The sequence below is a fragment of the Pipistrellus hanaki genome (assembly GCF_964339955.1).
Source record: "Pipistrellus hanaki genome assembly, chromosome: 11".
NCBI lineage: Eukaryota > Metazoa > Chordata > Mammalia > Chiroptera > Vespertilionidae > Pipistrellus > Pipistrellus hanaki.
Window position 1 is genome coordinate 1,493,244 of NC_140513.1, and position 19,740 is coordinate 1,512,983.

General features: G+C 68.1%; 1 protein-coding gene across 1 annotated transcript; it reads right to left on the reverse strand.

Moving 5' to 3' along the window:
- On the reverse strand, nt 1-9,759 carry DBH (dopamine beta-hydroxylase). The gene is made up of 12 exons (XM_084899612.1): nt 9,123-9,759; nt 6,273-6,419; nt 5,765-6,022; nt 5,213-5,389; nt 4,665-4,767; nt 3,013-3,179; nt 2,623-2,766; nt 2,299-2,337; nt 1,767-1,826; nt 1,383-1,510; nt 942-1,101; nt 1-265 (listed from the first exon to the last, which is right to left on the reverse strand). The coding sequence occupies exons 1-12, from the start codon at nt 9,438-9,440 to the stop codon at nt 134-136; spliced, it is 1,833 nt and encodes a 610-aa protein (XP_084755738.1). The 5' UTR covers nt 9,441-9,759; the 3' UTR covers nt 1-133.
- Between the last annotated feature and the right edge of the window lie 9,981 nt (nt 9,760-19,740).

Genomic DNA, 19,740 nt, shown 5'->3' on the forward strand with positions numbered 1-19,740 from the left:
TCTGGGCGTGCAGGGGCGGGCGCAGTGGTCTCGGCGGGGCACACGGGGCTGTTTCGGGAGGTCTTCACAGAGCGGGGTACACAGGCGGGCATGCGCCCACGGGGAGCGGAGGGGAGCGGGGAGGTGGCTGCCCTCAGCCTCGGCCCCCGCCGATGCGGACCACGGAGGGGCCGGCGGGGCTCAGACACGGGCCGGCCTGGCACCGCGGGGCGGGCGCTTGCAGCTGGGACACGATCCGGGGCAGCGGCTGCAGGTCCCATTCCCCCTGCAGGAAGGGCCGCGGTGAGAGGCGGCCACAGCCCCTCGGTTTCTGTCCTTACTCCAAACTCACCCTCCCACCCCCGGCTGCTTGGAGGCCTCACGAGGGGATCCTGGCACCCCCTCCGCCCCACTCACGCCCACCTCAGCCCCGGGTGCAGGCGCCGCTGTTCCTCCCCCACCGCTGCCCCGCACCCCAGTCCGTCCACGTCCACCCACCGCCTGGTGACCGCCCGCCTTTCCCTGGCAGCCGGCACCGACCGGCCAGCAATTCATCGGGCTCCCGCCGCCCAGGAAATGTGCCTCGGGCATCGCAGAGCGGTCCCACCTGACTCAGCCTGGGCACTCGGGAGAAGGAGGGGACCCCGCGGCCCCGCCCCCGCCCCGCCCCGGTCTCAGACTGCTCCTGCCCACCTGCCCTCCCCTCGGTTATTTTTAGGCTCCGGGGGAGGAGCGGGAGCCCCTGCCCACGTGAGCCTGCCCCTGCGGCTCCTCCGGCTGCAGGCTCCTCCCTCCGGGCTGGCTGGGCCGCCTGTTTGTCTAATGGTCTGCGTGGGGGCTCCCTGCCAGCCCCCCGGGGCCCCGGGCTGGTGCGGGCACAGAGGGGTAGGCAGCTGCAGGACTGCCCAGGCGGCCCGGGTGGGGGGGCCGGCCCCGGGCGGGGGCGGGGGGCGGGGGCCCACCTGGAAGCGCACGGCGGAGGACTTGTTGCAGTGCACGTCCAGCGGGGCGAAGCGGTACAGCGCCCGCAGCATGTCGCGGCTGAAGGAGGTCCAGGGCACCTCGGTGAACTGCTGGGGCACCGAGGCCTGCGGGGAGGTGGACACCTCCTCGCTGTGGAAGCTGGGCGGGCGGGAGGGGGCGCTGTCGGTGCCGGTGGGCACGGAGACTCCCCCTCGGGCCGCCGCCACCCCCCAGGGCTCCTGCTCCGGTGCCTCCCAGGCTGGGGGGCCGCCTCCGCGCCAGGAGGGCGGACAGCTTCCTCCTCCTGCGTGGACGGCCGGGCTCGGCAGGAAAGGGGGGGACCCATGGGTGATGCCTGCCGCCTCCCCCGCTCTGAGGCCCCGGCCGGCCCGCACTCCCGCGGCTGCAGGCCTGGGCGGGCCGCACTCCCGCCGCCGCACCTGTTGAGCAGGCGGAAGTACTTCTGCAGGAAGCCGGCGTCCACGGCGCTCTTGCACAGCTCCAGCTCCGTCCGCGGGTAGTAGTGCACGTAGTTGACACACATCTCCTCCAGGATGCCGAAGCCGCCCTGTGGGAGGAGGAGGGGCCGTGGCTCGGCCGCGGGACGCCCACCCCGCAGCGGCCTCTGGGTCGTTCTCCGTCCACCCCTCCCTCATCCGCTCCCGCGGCCCCGGGGTCTGCAGCCACACGGATGGGATGAGTGAGGGCACCTGCCCCCCGCAGTCTCCTCCAGCCGAGGAGCGGTGTCCCCGTGAAGGTGCGGACAGCGGACTGGAAGGCCCAGGGGCGGGGGCTCCGGGGACAGGGAGAGGCCGGGGGCTTACCACGGTGGCCAGCGTCCTGTCCTCCGTGTTGTACGTACAGGAAGTGATCAGCACGTCCCCCTGCGAGCCGGGCCGACAGAGGCCCGTCAGCCTGCCCTCCCGGGGGACAGGTGCTCAGGGCCCACACGGGACTGGGCCACGGCACGTGTGGTCATGGGCCCCACCCCTGAGGGTCACACGCCTCGGCTTCCATGGCCCCTCGTCCGCCGGCCACGGGCAGGCGGCTGGTGGTTCCGGGCCTTCCGGCCAGGTCCCAGCCCTCGGTGAGCGTGGCCAGGCCCCCGTGGCCCGGGCTCCCTGGGCGTGACCACAGGCCCCGCGGGCGCCCTCCGCGCCCTCAGCTCCCTCTGCGGCTCGGACTTTGGGGTCGGCTGGCCCTGAGTGCCGTCTGTCCCAGCCCCTCTGAGCTCCCGGCCCTCGCTGTGGGACCGCCCAGCCCTGCCGTGTGGACACGGAGGGACCTTTGTCCCCCACCCCCGGTTGCTGTCTGTGTCCGGCCCTCCCGGCCTCCGTGGCCCTGACCGGCACTCACCGGATGGACGGTCACCATCTTCTTCAGCATGCGGATCTCCTGGAGGGGAAGAAGGGGGGACGTCAGCTGGACCCCACTCCAGCCACCCCCCAACCCGCTGGGGTGTAGGTTCGTCCCAGCCCCTTGGGGAGCCAGGCCTGGCTGGGTTTGGTCCCCCAGATCCGCATCGGCCACAGGCCAGAGTCCCCCAGCCCTCCCTCAGAGTAAGTCCCAGGGGAGGGCTGGCCACTGCGCCCCATCAGGCGCCTGTGGCTGGCCCAGGACGAGGAGCCCGGGGCGGGTGTGTCTGTGGCTGCTGGTCAGGCGGGGCGGGCGGGGCCCCACCTGGAAGTGGGGGCTGTAGTGGTCGTCCCTGTTGACGATGGTCATCTCCCGGCCGTCCCGGGCCAGCACGGTGACCACCTTGCGCCCGGTCAGGTGCGTGTGCAGCTGGGACGCAAAGATGTGGATCCCCGAGGGCGGCAGGGCCTGCGGGGGGCGCTGGTCAGGGCCCGGCCACGTGGGGACGTGGGCCGCTGCCCTCCGCCCGCTGCCCGCACCGACCGCAGCCCAGGGCAGCGAGGCCGAGGGCGCCCAGGACGTGAGTGCTCCCGGCCTCAGCCTTCTCCCAGCATCACCCCCTCCCGCGGTCAGGGAACCGGGGCTGTGCTGTCGGGAGGGACGGTCCCGGGAAGGGAAGGCGGCCCCGGCAGGGCCCCGGCCGGCGGCGCTCACCAGCTGCGTGCAGTTGTCCGTGCAGTAGCCCGTGAGCACGAAGGCGGCCTCCCGCGGGGGGATGGCCATCACGGGCGTGTACACCAGGCCTAGCTCCATGATGCCCGCGTCGAAGGGCCGCAGCGTGGCCGTGTAGTACAGGCGGATGCCTGAGGAGTCCCGCCGGCCTGGGGGGGCGCAGGGTGAGCCTCGGTCCCCGCCCCGGGCAGGCTGGCCCGGCTCGAAGCCAAGGGCCTCGTCCTGAGGCCTCTTGCTGCTCCCCGCGGTCCAGCCGGCCCTGCCTGCCCTCCCTGAAGCTGCTCACCAGGAGTTCGGCTCCCCGGACAGCCTCCGGCGGTCACACCAGGGTGTGGGTCAGAGGTCCGGGAACACTGCCACCCACAGGCCCCGCCACACGACCTGTGGCCTCGGCACCTGTCTCCTGCCCTTCCCTGCCTGGAACTGGTCAGTGACTGGGTCCCGAGGACTTTGGGTGGAGCGTCCGGAGGGTCCCGTGGAGAAAAAGGGGGGGCTGGACGACCTTAGGAATGCACAGCAGAGCTGGGAGGTGGCGGAGAGCCCAGGTAACAGAGTATTGGTCCCCAATTTACAGATGTGGAAACTGAGGCCCAGCCTGAGCTAGGACCCTGCCCACATTCGCAGGCCTGGGACGTGGCCGCGCTGGGAACGGAGCCAGGGCCTTGGTGGGGGGCCGGGGATCCCTCTTATTTGCCCGAAGGTGAAGCCAAGAATGCCTCCTGCCTCTGCCCCCTGCCTCCCTGCGCCATGCCCCCCAGCCCGCAGCTCGGGGTGCACACTCCACCCTGCACCCCGCCGACTGCGTCCGGGTGACAGCCTGAGGGGGTGCGCTGGCTCGTGCAGCGGGATGGGTGACGAGGTCCCGGTGGGTTCTGACATTTATAGGAAAGCAGCCGCTTCCAGATTTGTGGAGTGACAGGCGCGTCCCTGTATCGGTGACGGGTCCATAAATACACCGAGAATCAGGAGGAGACAGCCGTTAGCCTGAGGGCTCAGCGCGCACCAATCCTGTCTCCGCGGGCCGCTGACGCTGCCCGCCCTGTCCGGCATCGCTCCCGCTGGAGGCCAGGCACATGGCGGTGAGCAGGCCGGCAGGGTGAGGTCACCCCCACCCCCCGGTCACACAGCTGGGGAGGGCGGCTGGGGCCCGGCCTGGGGCTGACCGTCTGATCTCTCCCTATTTCTGCCTCCCACGTCCGCGCCGCCTGCTGGGCACACCCCCTTCTCGCTCCTGCCCTGGCGGGCCCTGCCAGTGAGCCAAGGCGCAGGGGATAGGCGGGCGCTTACTCCTCCGACCCAGCACCCGCCGATCCTCACAGCTCTGGCCTCAGACCGGCCTCCCTCAGTCCAAGAGCCAGCCTTCCTGGCTCCCAGGTCCCCCCTCACTTTGTGGCCCCGTGGGTCCCTACGCTCCGGGCCTTAATTCCCTCATCTGCAAAATGGGTGCCCAGGACCCTCTGCCTGCCTGTCCCGTCCCCGGTGCTGAGCCCGGCCTGCGAGGCCTGCCCCGAGCCACGGGGTCCCGGAGGCGGAGAGGGAGAGGGATGTGAGCCGGTGGTCACAGCAGGAGGCCGGCCTGCGGGGTGGGGAGGGGAAGGCACAGTGGGCCCCGGAGAGATGGCTCCGGCTCCTACCCTCTATCTTCCGCGGGTTGTGGTAGTGAACTTCCAGGCGGAGGAACCTGGAGGACTCCTCGCCCCCGAAAGCAAGGCCTGCTTCCTCCGGGTAGTAGAAGGCCTGTGGGCGCGGAGGGCGGGCTGGCTCAGGGACAGCGGCCTGGCAGGCAGACTGGTCCGAGGGGGTCCCCATGGCAAACCCACATGCCTGTTGGGGCTGAGCTGCAGGGGGCGGGGCTGAGCTGCAGGGGTGGTGTTGGCGGGGCAGCGGATTAGAACAATGCTCTCCTTCTGACTGCAGCTCGGTGCCAGTGCACAGGATGTGCCTGGATTGGGGTGGGGAGTGGGGTGCTGGTGCCCCTCGGCCAGCCTGCCCGAGCCCCTGGCGGGCCCCTCTGGGTGTGGAGGAAAGCCCCACCGAGCACTCAGCTCGGGGCTTCTGGGGAGAGCCCCTTGACTCCGGGACGGGAGGGGCCGCGCACAGGCCTCGGGGCTTGGGGTGGCAGCACCCTGCGGGCCCCGTCGTGGGGCCTCTCAGAGGTGCGGGGACACGGTGGGGGCCGCACCTTGGCGCCCAGGGCCCAGGCGGCCAGCACGTGGCGGCAGTAGTTGAGGCGCTCCGGCTTCATCTTGGAGTCGCAGGGCCCGCTGAAGCGGGGGAAGCTCTTGAACCCGGCCGCGCACTGGAACACCTCCATGTGGTGCACCAGCGCCTCGTTGCCCTCGGTGACGATGGGCTCGTACTGCGGGGGGAGGGGACACGGAGCCTGGGGCAGCGGACACTGCCCGCCCGCCTGCCCGCCCGCCCGCCGGGAGGTGCTCAGAGCAATCGCGCTCTGAGGTGAGCTGCTTTTCAATGAAGGGGGACGTGGCCGGACAGACAGACGGCCATTCCAGGCCCAGGGGAAGAAGCAGAACTCAGGGTTTCAGTCCAGGCTGGGAGCTGGGGTGTGAGGCCCAGGAGCTGGGCAGCGATGGATCAGACCACACTGTGGCTTCAGGAAGGTCAGGTGCCCAGGGTTCAGGACTCCTGGTTCAGCCAGGACCTCGGCCCGGAGCAGGGACAGGGACAGGGACAGGGAGGGCTCTGCAGGCCCCGGCAGCCCCCCCCCCCATACCATGACGATGTGGTGCCGGGGGAAGCCGGCGGGCAGCTCGGTCATGTAGCACCAGTAGGTGGTCTCCTGGCCGGGGATGGACACGTCGGGGGTGCGGACCTCCATGGTTTGCACGTCGGCGGGCAGGGCCGGGGCGGAGATGTTGGGCTTGAGCAGCTGCACCCGCTGCAGCCCGGTGCGCAGGCCCGCGGTGTCGATGGCCTCCAGCGAGGGGAAGGGCCGCTCCAGGATCCCGTACACCAGGTGCACCGTGCCGTCCTGCAGGCGGAGCGGCCATCGTCCGCGGACCCAGAGCAGGGCTCCCGGCCCCGGGGACGCCGGGCCCCGCCCGCCCCGCCTGGCAGGTGGCATGCCTGGCACTGGCCCAGAAGGCAGCCGCCACCCCGCTGGTGCCGGGTGCAGCGGCTTTGGAAGTTCCGGTGGCTGCAAGCTGGAGGTCACAGGCAGACGGGGCAGGGCTGGGCTGGCACTCACGTGCTGCCGGGATGCACACCCGGGCACCACCCACCTCGATGAGGTAGTCCCGGGGGTCGCAGGTGCTGAAGGGCCTCCGGAACAGCAGGCTCAGGCCCTGCGGGGTCCGCTGGGCCCCCAGCAGCTGGTAGTCCTGCTGGGTGTCCAGGTGGATCTGTCCCTTCTGGTCGCTCCAGGCGTCCTGCAGGGATGGGACGGGCTGGGAGCACTGAGGCCAGGATAGGACGGGCTGGGAGCACTGAGGCCAGGACAGGACGGGCTGGGAGCGCTGGGCGCAGGGACAGGGTGGGCTGGGAGCAAAGGCTGCTGCCCACAGCGCGGGGCACACGGGCCGGGTGGGGCCGGGGTCTGGCCGGGGTGAGGGGTACGTCCTGTCTCCCCTCCCCCGGGGCCTGGAAGCGGGGCTCTCGGCGGCCAGCAGGGCTCCGACTGGTGATGTCGGACCGTAACTCAGCGAGCTGGGCACAGGCGCCTTAACGAGCCGGTTAACTGGGGGCTCCATTAACGCCACGGCTGGAGGGAGGCGTCTCCGGTCTCTGAGCAAAGCCACGGAGGACGTTTCCCTGTGATACCCCCGAGCCTGTGTCTGCGGCTCCGACAGAGCCCTGTGAGGCTATGTTCGCAGACAGCTCGTCATCCCGGATACAGAGTGAGCCGGCGTGGGCATGAGAGCACGGGGACAGCGTCCGTGTTCATCTCTTACGTTAGATGGCTAGCTCGTGAGGCCGGACAGCTGGATTTGTGTCTCCTTCTATCACTCAGACTAAGGCAGCTGCTTTATAGAATAAGGCAGTGTTTCCCAACCTTCTCTCATGATGAGAATCACCTGGTGGAGTTGTTAAAACACAGATTCCTGAATCCCAACTAAGAAGTGCTAAACTAGAATTTTTGAGAACATATAGGTAAAATTGCATACCTAACTTAGTGCTCTGTATATAACATCTGTGTTAGAGCACTAGTTAAGTATACAATTTTACCTATATGTTCCCAAAAATTCTAGTTTAGCACTTCTTAGTTGGGATTCAGGAATCTGTGTTTTAACAACTCCACCAGGTGATTCTCATCATGAGAGAAGGTTGGGAAACACTGGAATAAGGGACTGTCTGAAAACGACGGAGCTGGCCCGCAGGACAAGGGGCTGTCTGAGAAGGACAGAGTGCAAACACCCGCTGTAAACGGCCGTTTTCCCACGGAGGGACCGCTGTGCTCCCGCCAGGCTGGACCTCCCGGTGGGACCAGGCGTCCTCTCACCGAGCAGGCGCCGTGACTGGGGAGAGGCCTCAGACAGACCCCGCCCCACCGGCCCGCAGGGGGAGGGCTGTGACCACGTGCCCATCCTTGCTCCTGCTCCCCCGAGAGTGGGCACCCCTGAACCCTGCGCCTGGGCCTCTTGCTCCCCTTGCCCTGTCCTCCCCTCCTCGCTTGGAGAGGGTAAACTGAGGCCGGGGAGGGAACGGACCAGCTGCATCCCCCTCCATGTTAAGCAGACCTGGCTGACCCCTCGCCCCCCACACATCCCCAGCTGCCAGCTGCTTCCCTTGCACAGGGGCTCCGGCCAGAGCAGGGGGCGCGTGTTGGGGGGGGGCGGCTGGGAGGGACAGCCTTCCCCTCAGGGCCTCTGCTCCGCTCAGGAACAGGGGCTCGGCCTCAGGACCTGTGTTCTCTGCTCCGGGCCGTTGCTGTGGTCTTACTTCCCTGAGGAGAAGGAAGCTGCCGCGACTGTGCACAGCGTTCCCGGGGAAAGGAGCACCCCGGGGCGGGGCGGGGGGAGAGAAGCTTGCGGGAGGTCGCTGGGTGCTGGGCACCGGGAAGGCGGTTGCTGAACATCTTGCCGGAGGAGGAGAGCGAGCGGCGTGTGTTTGCAGAGGAGCTGGCGGTGCAGACGGGTTCTGCAGCCGGAGGGAGGGCCGCTCGCCTGGCAGCCATGCTCCGGGCACAGGGGCTGGGACCGCCGCTCCAGGGCGCCCTGTGGTGGGCGGCGGGCAGCCCGGGCCCATCGTCCTGGGTGCCCCACGCAGGGCCCCGCCGGGCCTCACGGGGGAACCCAGCAGCGTGCCCACCTGTGGGGCGGCCGGGCCCCGGAGGGAGCTTCCTCTGGGACCGGAAATATCAGCCGTGCCAGTCCGTGTCTCCCACACACACCGCAGGGGCGAGATTCCCCCGCCTTCCGAGGAGGAAGGGCCGGGCTCACCCCCTGGCTCAGCACCCCGCCCGGCGCCCAGGCCCCGGGGCCAGATCCCTCTGAGCATCGATAAAGGACGTTCTCACGTCAGAGACTTCCCGTCTGCTGTGTCTGCGTCTGGGGAGAGGGGCTTGTGCCGAGACCCTGGCGGCAGGCTGGCTGGGGAGGGGGCAGAGGGGGGCTCAGGACAGGGGCTGCCGCCCCCCCCACGTTGCTCCAGTTTGAAAGGAAACCTCCCCCTCCCCCACCTTCTCCAGCAAGAACACCGCTTCTCCAAGGCTCCGCCCGTGGGGCCGCACCCGCTCCGTGGACCTGCCCGTGCAAACCCGGTCCGGCCAGCACCCGTCCCGGCCGGTGCACGCAGCCCTGTGCCTGGTCACGGGCGGGGTGTGGGTGCCCGACGCTGCTCCTGTGAGTGGAGGGGTGGGGTCTGTGCCCGGGTGGGCGTCCTGCCTCTTGGGGTGCAGCCAGGGCCCTGGGGGACACCTAGTTCCCACTCTCCCCGCAAACCGGTGAGCTCCGGAGCAGGTGGAGGAGGCGGAGTGCGGGAGGGAGGCCGGCGGCCGGGCAGGGGCAGGGGCAGGGGCTGGGGCAGGGGCAGGGGCAGCGGCAGGGGCAGGGGCAGCGGCAGGGGCTGGGGCAGGGGCAGGGGCAGGGGCAGGGGCAGGGGCAGGGGCAGGGCTGGGTGGGGGAGACACTCACGGCGAAGTAGGCGCTGTCCCCGTCGGTCCAGAGCACGGCCAGGTCGGCGTTCTCCATCTCCCCGCGGTCCGACATGCCGAACAGGACGCCGGCCCGCAGCTCGCGCACCAGCAGCTGGAAGTGCACGGTCTCCTGGGCGTAGCTGACGTTCCAGGCCAGCTCCAGGGTGCCCTCGGGGTCCAGGGGGATGCGGTAGGGGAAGGGGCTCTCGGGGGGCACCGAGCCCTGCAGCGCGGCCACCAGGATGACCAGGAACACGGCCACGGCCGTGCCGTACATGGAGGCGGCCTCGCGCGCGCTGGGGCGGGGGAGCTGCATGGCTGGGGCTCGGCCGCCCACCGGGCCCTTTATGTCCCGGCCCTGGGGGGGAGGGGGGCGGGCCGGGCCCGGGCGGCCGCCGTAATCACATTTGTCTGCCGGGAATTGAATTGTCCGGTTGACCCTCCCACCTGCCCGTGCCCGGGGCCAAACGTTTTGCCTCCCTGTCTCTCCTAATTGGCACTGCTGGGGGCATGGACACCGTCAGCGGGAATTGGAGCAGACGGGCGAGGGGGCTGCTGGGGAGGGCTGCTCCCTCCAGCCAGCAGGCCCTCCGCACGCCCTCCCGCCAGGCCCCCCTGGTGCCCCAGCAGCCGTCCTGTCCCCCCTAAGCCGGCGGATGGGCCCCGGCCGCCCATTCATGGACGTGCAGCCTGAGACCCCGGAGTTGTCTCTGAGTGGGCAGTTGTCCCGACCAGCGGGAATCAACGTGGGGGCGAGGAGGCAGCTAGAAGGGAATGATAGACAGGACACGCGAAGAAATGGAGGCAAGACAGGGTTCTGATCAAGCCTCGAATTTTATTGTTGAAGCTGCAATATATATACACAGGCTGTAGGGGGAGTTTGTCGCGGGGACATTCCAAGGCGGGGCAGACTGTGGGAGGGAGGCTCAGGGAGGGGGCGTTGTAGGGATCTGGAGCAGGATGTGTCCTTAAGCGATCAGTTATCTTTAGCTTCTGGCCAAACCGCAGGGGACTGTGAGTTGGAAGAGGAGTTGGAAACTTAACTCCCAAGATGGAGTTGTATTTTCTAAGATGGAGTTGCTTGTATCAACTCTGATGGCTCCCCACAGGCAGTGAGTGACGGGACTGTGCCACAAGGCTGGAGGGCCGGCCACCTTCACCCTGAAAATAAGAGACGTCCCCAGCCGAAACCCGTTTGGCTCAGTGATAGAGCGTCGGTCTGCGGACTGAAAGGTCGCAGGTTCGATTCCGGTCAGGGGCATGTGCGTTGGTTGCGGGCACATCCCCGGTAGGGGGTGTGCAGGAGGCAGCTGATCGATGTTTCTCCCTCATCGACATTTCTGGCTCTCTATCTCTCTCCTTTCTTCTCTGTAAAAAATCAATAAAATATATTTAAAAAGAAAAAAAAAAGAAAAGAAAAAAGAGACGTCCCCAAACAGGCAGCGTTAGACGCTCTCTCGGGCCCGCTGTCCCCTCTGCTCCCGCTCAGGCTCCAGCTGGCGCCGTGGCTGCTGCAGAGGCGGTGGGTGGGCTGGGTGGGGGCAGATGGCGCGGGCACGGCGCTGGGGGGGGGGGGGGCACTTCTGGGCAGCAGTCCTGGCGATGCCTCACGGGGACACATTCGGAAAGGGGTGCGAGTGACAGGCTCGCTCCACATCACAAAGCTCCCCAACCCCTGACACCTTCCTGCAGAGAGTGGATCCAGCCTGAAGGGGAACCCTCCTGGCCAGCCGGCCATTGCCAGTTCTCTACCCTCCTCGGGGCCTTCCCACAGCCCCGAGAGCCTCCAGGGTCAGCCTCCTCGCCCTCGGCTCCCTCCTGTCCTTCTCTGTGCAGAATGGACTCCACGTGTGCTGCCACTTCCAGGAAGTTCTCCATGATTGCCTCCTGCTCTGAACTCAGCCCCCAACCCTCGGACATCGAACTAACTTCCTAACTTCCTTCCTTTTTCCTTCCTCCCTTCCATCTCCCTCCTCCTGTTCCTCCTCTCTCTTTGGAGACACTAGAAACCCAACCCCAGGGGCACACGGAGGTCACTGACGGGCGCCCAGTGCTCAATCCTCGGGGGTTTGAAAGACAGGCTGGAGTAGGTTGCGCCGGGCTCTGGTTTTGCTCTGAACTCTGCTCCTCAGGAAGGACGGACTGTCTTTGTGTGATGATGGAACTGGGAGCAAGTTCCTGGTCCGGGGGGTGGGGGGTGCTGTCTGCCTAAGCTGGGCGGGCCAGGCCAGGGGGAGGCCTGAGACCAGGTCTCCTTCTCCAAAGTCTTTCTAGAACCTGCCAGGCTGTGCCCTAAGCAGGCCTCTGGCATTGGAGGTCACGGTGCGCCTGGAGGCTCGCACCCCGGGGTCAGGGAGCCGCCAGGGAGGGAGAGGCAGGTCTCCGCGGGGGCTGAGGGGCTGGGGGGCTGGGGGGCTCCAGGTGGCTCCGCCCGAGGACGGGAAGATGTGCACCAGCTGCCACCCAGGCTGGTGGGGCCCTGTGGCCCCGTCACGCATCGCCCAGGTGTTGGCTCTGGGTTCGAATCCTCCTGGGTCCCAGCTGGGCATCCTTGGAGAAGCTCTTCCCCACCCCGATCTGGCCCCACCTGGACCGAGAGCTTGTCCCTCTGGCTCCTCAGCCCAGGGGTTCTGGGGAGTGAGTGGTGGGGAGGCCCGGAGCCCGGGCCCGGGATTGGGGTGCGGAGCCTGGGGTGTGGGGTCAGCCCTGACCACCCAGACCTCGGGCAGCCGAGCCCACCTCCCGCCTCTCCTCCTCTCTGGGAGGCCGCGTGGCTCTCCGATTGGACACACGCGTGTTTTTAAAAATATATATTTTTATTAATAACCAGAGAGAATCATGGATCGGCTGCCTCCTGTACACTCCACACTGGGGATGGAGCCTGTAACCTGGACATGGGCCCCAACCGGGAATCACACTGTGACCTCCTGGTTCATAGGTCAACGCTCAGCCGCTGAGTCGCGCCAGCTGGGCACACACGTGTTTCTAACAGGATTCAAAGATGGCCTCCTCCTTAGCTCAGAGCCTTGGAGAAACGGATTCAGCTGGTTTCAGAAGTAACAGTCACGGAGAAGGAGCAATTCCCAGAGGCCGAGGGTGTGGCCCGCCCGCCCTTCACCCCGGCGGCCCGTGCTGTCTGAGCACCCTCAGCCCCGGGGAGATGCTCAGGGGTCAGCACTGAGCCTGTGGGCCGGGGCTCCTGGCTGGCGGGGGTGGGGGGTGCGGGGGCGGACGCGGGAGGAGGGGGCGCTGCACTCGGAGCGGACAAGGTCGGGGAATGCGGGGGACACTGAGGAGAACTGCAGCCCGGCTGCTGGCCCGCCGGCGGCTCGGCCCGTGTGCCCTCCTCTGCAAAGCGGACCGACTGCACACGGAGGGATCTCAGCTGCCCGCCCCGGGCCGCGCGGCTGCTCCTCCGGAGCCCGGGGGGCTTTCTGGCCGGGCCCTCCACACCCCTGCCCGCCGACCCCGCCCTCTCCAGCTCCGCAGCTCTGGGCCAGCTGCCCCGCACAGGTGGGTGGGGTGGGGTGGGCTGGGAGGCACCCGGTGGAATGACCCCGTTCGCCGCTCAGGCCTGGCTTCCCTCCCGGGCGCTCACGGCTGCCCTCATTGGGGCTAATCCAGCGTTTTAACGAGCCCTTTGCTTTCCTGTCTGTCTGGCGCTGCCCTCGCTCACTGTCATGCCTGTCGCCTCTGCCCCGTGAGGCCGGCTCCCCAGGTCCCAGCCCCGGTCACAGCAGGCGGGACTGGAGCCGGTGGTGACCTGAGCCACCCAGCCCAGCGACCACGGGCGGCTGTAGGTGCCCGCTTGGCCCAAGTGCTCTTTTAAAAATATATGTTATTGATTTTTCACAGAGAGGAAGGGAGAGGGAGAGAGAGAAAAACATCTGTGATGAGAGAGAATCATGGATGGGCCGTCTCCTGCACACCCCCACTGGGGATGTGCCCGCAACCAAGGCACATGCCCTTGACTGGAATTGAACCTGGGACCTTTCAATCCGCAGGCCGACGCTCTATCCACTGAGCCAAACCAGTTAGGACTCGAGTCCCCGTCCTCTGCTCTGGAGGTTTGTACCCGGACGTGGAGGCCGGGCCCCGTGGTACCTGTGTGTCTGGCATCTCCAGGGGCATGACGGCCTACTGCACGCCCGCCGGCCGCCCACCTCGGGGTGTGGGTAACTCTCCGTGCCCGTGGCCCATGCTCTTTACTAACGGCTGGTATTTGGGTGGTTGCCCTTTAACTGGAGCGTGTGGGGGCGGGGGACAGGCCCACCCTTGCACACTCGGACCCATGATTCCAGAGCGGAGCTGGGGCGCCAGGGCGGCCGTGCCCTGTGGGAGCGGTGCCCAGGGATCCAGGCCTTCTCAGGGAGAACAGCCGCCGGCTGCTCGCCACCGAGACCACGCCCCCTCCTGGGCCAGGGCCACTGCTCCCGGCGGCCGGGCAGCCTTGTTGTCTGTCGGGCCAGACTCGCCGTGATCGCCGTGGTCCAGGCTGCCCTCCGGCCACAGTCGATGCGTCACATCCAGCACCAAATCCAATAACGCGCGGGCCGGCCATCTGCCTCCGTGCCCCGGGGCCTCTGACATTCATGGGCGGGAGCGGGGCTGCGGCCTGCACACCCTGATCCAATTGTCCCCCTGCTGATCGAGTTACCGAGCGCCTCGCCGGCCGCAGGCGGGGCACGGAGGCCGTGTGTGCACGTAGGCGGCGAGGGGGGGGGGGCGGCGGGGCCAGGGGGCGCAGGGGGGCATCGCTCTGCCAGCAGGTGGGCCGCTGCGGGCAGTGTGCCCCCGCCCAGCCCAGCCCCGCGCCCGGGCAGCGGGTCTGCATCTGAAGTCCCAGCATGGTGGGGTGGGGGCATGAACACAGGTCGCTGTGTGGCCCCTGCTGGGGCTCCAGGCCCATGCCCGCCTGCGGGGGCCGCCTCCCTGTCTGGTTGGTGTTACCGCCTGCCCGGGGCCGAGAGCCTCAGCAGCCCAGCAGACGGGCCTTCCCAGCCCCTGCTGACCGCCTTCCCCACGGGGATCCACAGCGGTCAGGCCGGCCCGGGAGGGGCCAGGCCGCCTGTGCAGTGAGGGCGTGGCCGGGGAGGCCCAGCAGCCCCAGCGAGAGTAGGGCCGTGGCTCCCCTGATTCAGCTGTGCCTCCCCGCTGTGTGGGCTCCGGCCTCGAGCAGCCCCACAGCAGCCTTGGCCCTAGGGCATCCCCAGTGCGGGTGCGGCTGCCCTTGGCCGCTGGTGCTCCGTGCGCAGCCCGTGGGGCCCCGGCCCTGGGGAGGGGCCCGCGGGACGTCCCAGGCCCACTGCACTCTGAGGTGCGTTCAGTGTGGCTTCAGCCACCCGAGAAGGGAAGCATTACCGCCCCCCCGCCCTCCCCCCAATCCTAACCCGCGTCCGCGTCACAGGCAAAACTTCTCTAAGACGACAATTCACAACAGGGTTGCTTTAAAAAAAACCAACACGAGTCTCTTCTGAGGGCCGGAATTCCGCAGGAATCACACAAAGGTGCACAGAAAGGCGGCGAGAGGGAGCGCGTTCTGGAAGGTCTCAGGGCAGACGGCGCAGGAGCAGTGCGGGCCCCAGGTCCAGGCCGCGGAGATCGGTGGGTGGGTGGCAAGGGGCGGTGCTTGGTGCTGCTGCATCGCAATCAGCAACTTAACCATTTCCCCCCCCACCCCCGGCCCCCCGCACCCCAACCCCACCCCGCGCTGGGCGCCGAGAGCCCCGAGCCCCGGAATGAAGCAGAGCCCGGCCACCACCCAGGACCCTGACCGGCAACTGGATGGCAGGCAGGGACCCGCCTGGCCTGGGCGCACGGACCTCCCGCCCGGGGCTGAGGCAGGCGCAGGGGCAGACAGCAGGCGGCCGTCCCCTCGGCCCCGGGCGGGCGGGAGGCCCTGGAGCAGCGGCTTCTCAGCAGCAGAAGCTCCGACACCGGCCTGAGTCAGCGGAGGCTCCAAAATAGCCGGAATCACTATCTTTAGAGAAATCAGAGGCTGTCGCGTGGAGAGGCAGAGGGGCGTTGATGGGGAAGAGCTAATTAGAGAGCGCAGAAATCCAAAGAGACGGTGAGAGCAGAGGCATCCGAGGCGCAGACCGGCCGCCCGCCTCCCGGGGCCCGCCTCCCGGCCTGCCTTCCAGGGCGGCCTGGGGCTGGCACCGCGGGCTGGCACGGCCATCTGACGGACGTCCCGCGTGTGGAGCCTGGGGGCGGGGAGAACACGGCCAAAGGTCCTGCACGCACCATCTTCAGAAACCAAAGCACTCACGTGTGCCCGGGTCGGGGAGCCCAGTGGTTAGAGCGCCAGCCTGCACGGAAGGGTCTCAGGTTTGATTCCAGGGCCCAGGCAGGGGGAGCTCTGCTGGGTCCAGGCCCAGTGTCCGGCCTCAGGCCAGCACTCTTCCATTCCCTCAACAAGCAGCGGCCGTGGGGGCAGAGGACAGGGAGCCAGCTCTGCCCGGTGCGGGGGAGAGGGGGCGTCCATCAGGACAGACAGGCGGGGGGCACAGCGCCCCAGGATCAGGGCCGGGAGAAAAGGAGCAGGCCGGGTGGAGGAGGGCTGGGCGGGAGGCGGGGACGGGGTTCGCTCCCCGGCTTCTCTGGGGGTTAGACACGGGCCCTGCACCCTCCCCCGGGCCTGCGGACTGGGCTTCAGGAGAGCAGAGTCCGGCCGGCCCGCCCTCAGGCCCGGGCACCTGCCCCTCCGAGCTCCATGGCAGGCGTGGCCTCCCCTCTGTACCCACAGTGCCGGCCATGACAGGACGGGTGAAGGGGTGAGGGGAGAGGGGTGCAGGAGTGACTCGTCCCCCGCCTTTGCTGAGCCGGGAAGCCTTTGGGGGGCAGGGAGATCAGGCCCCGTGCTCTGTGCGGGCTTCTGGGAGAAAAGAACCGGATGGATCTGCCAGGGCAGCCGCCTGGTCTCCCTCCCACCCGGCAGGACGCGGAGGAGCTGGGAGCACAGAGGAGCCGAGGGGCTCTCATTGGTCCCAGCCCCCCTCCCCCCAGCGCCACCTCCTCCTCCCCTGCCCCCCCCCAGAGCCACCTCCTCCTCCCCATCCTCCTGGTGGAGCCGGAGAGCGAGCCCCTAAGGCTGCTGCCTCGGCGAGCTGGACGCCGCAGCACTGAAAGGCGGCGGCGGTTTCTGTTCACCCAGGAGAGACCGTCTCTTCACACCGGGGCAGGGAGCACCCCACCCAGTGTGGGCCCACCCTCACGTGCACGCCCGCCCACTCCCCCAACCCACTCCCCGCCCCGGCGCGCTGCTGCCTAATCCTCTCACGTTCTCTCTCTCCCTTTCTCTCTCTTTCTCCCTTTCCCCATCTCTCTCCCTCTCTCTCTCTCCCTCTCTCTCCCTCTCCCTCTCCCTCTCTCTCCCCCACATCACACACACACACACACACACACACACACACACTCTGATGCCTTGTTATCCTGGTCACACCAGGAAGACGCCAGGCCACAATCCCTGGATCTAGGCTGTGAGTGTGCCCTCGGGGCTGACGTCACAAGCTAATCGCATGGCAGGGCTCAGCTCACAATGTATTTCCTTAACGTTCATCTGTTCTTTCTTTATTTTAAACATGTTTTTTATTGACTTCAGAGAGGAAGGGAGAGGGAGAGAGATAGAAACGTCAATGATGAGAGAGAAATATGGATCGGCTGCCTCCTGCAGGCCCCACACTGGGAATCGAGCCCGATGTGCCCTGACCGGGAATCGAACCCTGACCTCCTGGTTCGTAGGTCGGCACTCAACCCCTGAGCCACGCCTGCCGGGCTGATCTGCTCTTTAAAAGGGCCCGGCCGGAGGGGTCCTTTGGGGCTGGGCCCCTTCAGTCCAGGACAGAACCCGCTGGGGAGCAGGAGCGGCCCAGCCAGCAGGCTAATGCCCTAAGAGCCGGAAGGCAGGCCGGTCCCGCGGGCAGACCGGTCCCGCGGGCAGGCATCGTCTGGCCCGGGCCGCGGGGGAGAACCGGAGAGCTGGGCTCGGTGGGCGGAGACCCCCAGGCGGGCGCTGACACAGAGGCCGGAGAATGGGCACCTGTCTGACCGGCCGCCACTGCCCTTCGGAGCCGCGTGGACACGGAGGCTGCTGCGAGCGAGCGGCCGGTGCTGCTTGGCGTGTCTGTGTGAGGCCGCGAGCTCACCCCTCGCGGAGCCTCATTCCCACACCCAGCGGGGGGAGGGGGGGAGCCCCACTCCGCGCTGCCCCTCCCCCCTCGGCCCCAGGAGGCTCGGGCCAGCAGACAAGCCCTGGCTCCCCAAACCCAGGCCGCTCCTCCGGGAGGCACGGGCCTGTGAGTGGCGTGTGGTGCGATGTCCTCATAACCACAGGAAGCTTCCCGTCGCTGCGCATCCCGAGCCCGTGAGGGGGCCGGGCCTGGGGAGAACGGGGCCCCTCCCTGAGGGCGGCCACGGGGGCATCGAGAATTGCATGGACATGAGGTTCTGCCCTTCCCCGTCCCCGTTGGGCTGCACTGCCCACCTCCCCCTCGCCCACCTCCCCCTCCCCTCCGTGCACAAACCAAGCCTGGTACTCGCTCCCGTGTTCCAGCGTCGGCTTGCCAGCCAGCTCGCCATCTGTTGGAGTGAGTTGTGCCCGAGCTGCGCTGTGAGGGGAGGGGCGTGCGAGGGGGACATGGGAGCCGCCGCGCAGACAGAATGGGGCGCACCGGTGGGGAGGCGCCAGGCCGTCCCCTGACCCCCCTGACCTCCCCGCCCTGCCAACGCCCCGGGCCTGAGAGGTCTCCGCTCCCGCCCTTTCTGTGCTGCTCACGAAGCCGGCTCTGGGGGTCCTGTCCAGTCAGACCAGCGACCCCCTTGTGTTTATTTTTGGAAACGGGGTTTTTGCTGACACCAGGCCAGGCTTTGGCCACACGGAGACGTCTGGGTGACCACCGGGCAGCGGCATCCGAATGCAATCTGTTCCGTGCAGCCTCCTCCGGGCTGGCCCTGAGGCCCAGGGTGAGCCGCTCACCCCTCCGGCCCCGTCCCACGGGAGCGGAGGGGGGTCCTTCCTAGTGGCGGGGACACACTCGGTCCTGGGTGCCACGAAATGGGCTCAGGTTGCACCGTCCACGTCCCCGCACAGCACCGCACAGAGCCCAGCGCCTCCGGAGCCTGGGAGCCGAGCGCCCCAGCTGCCCGGCCCCAGGGCGCAAAGCACCAGGCGGGGAGCGCCCGCGGGGAGAACGGGGTGGGGGGGGCTGGGACCTGCTCGCTGGGCGGAGGCACTGCTGTGCCTTCCGGATCCTCGCAGCTCAGCCGTCCCGGGACTAAATGTGACAAAGCCGCGCAGCTGTCTGCGGGGATCTGGACGGAAAGCCTTGGTTTGCAGGGTTCCCGGCGGTGATTGGCTGCTGGCCTGCGTCTCGCCCGGCTCTCGCTCTTCCCCTCTCTCTCCTTATAGGGAGTTTCTGCTCCCTCGCCTTCGCGTCTCCCGGGCCGGGAGGATGCGGAGATCTGGAGGGAGGTGCTAGGCACGCGGGTTTGGGAGTCAGTCCAGCCGCGTCTGGCCGCCGGCCGGCCCTCAGCCGGACGCGGTGCCCTGCACACCGCCCCCCCCCCCCCCCCCGGGCTGCCTCCTCCAGATCTCCACATTCGGGTCGCCGAGGGGCCGGGGTGAGGCGTGGCAGCAGGGCCGTGCCTGGGCCTGGCACACGCGGGGATGTTCACCGGGAGATGGGTGCCTGGTGGAAGCGGACGGCGCAGCTGCTGTGAGTCAGACCAGCCGCCACTGACTCAGCCACCGGCTCGGAAGGATGGAGAGGCCCGGGGCAGGCACGGCTCTGCCCATTCGGCTGGGGAGTGAGGTGCTGCCTGGCCTGTGAGCAGGAAACTCCAGGGCCGAGGGGGCCTGGATCACCCCGTAGATAGTGGCCTCACAAGGGGACCCGGAAGGGCAGGGAGCCAGCCAGAGGCTGGTGTCTGCGTTGGGTTTGTGAGCACGTGCCCTCTGGGCCTGGTGGTGCGGCTCCCAGCTGCCACCCTCCGCCCTCAGCCCGGCTGTGAGGAGGCCGTGGACCCCAGGCAGTCCACAGCTCTGCACCCTTGGCCTGGCCTCAGTATTCCCGGCTTCAGAATGGGCACAGCAGCAGGGGTCCAAGGAGCTTGTCAGAGGGACGGGCGGTGGGGGAGGCGATGAGGGGGCACTCGTGAACACGCTCACCGTGCTGCCCGGTACCTCATGCTGCACATATTCTCACTCAGAGCCTCTTCAACCATTTCTTAAAAACATGGTTTTATTGATTTCAGAGGGAGAGGGAGAGGGAGATAGAAGCATCCATGAAGAGAGAGAATCACGGAACAGCTGCCTCCTGCATGCCCCCACTGGATGGAGCCCGCCACCCAGGCCTGTGCCCTGCCCTGACTGGATCGAACCGAGACCTCCTGGCTCATGGGTCGGCGCTCAACCACTGAGCCACTCGGCCAGGAGAGAGCCTTTTAAGTTCCAGAGCTTTCTCGGTCCAGGTCCCGGTGGCTGCAGCCTCCGGGGTATCTGCAGGACAGGGGTCTCCCACGGAGTCCGGGTCACCCACTCCTGGGGGGGGGGAGGACCTCGCGTTAAAACCCTCTCCCTGGCACCAGCCCACATGCGCTTCCCTGCAACTCCGGGC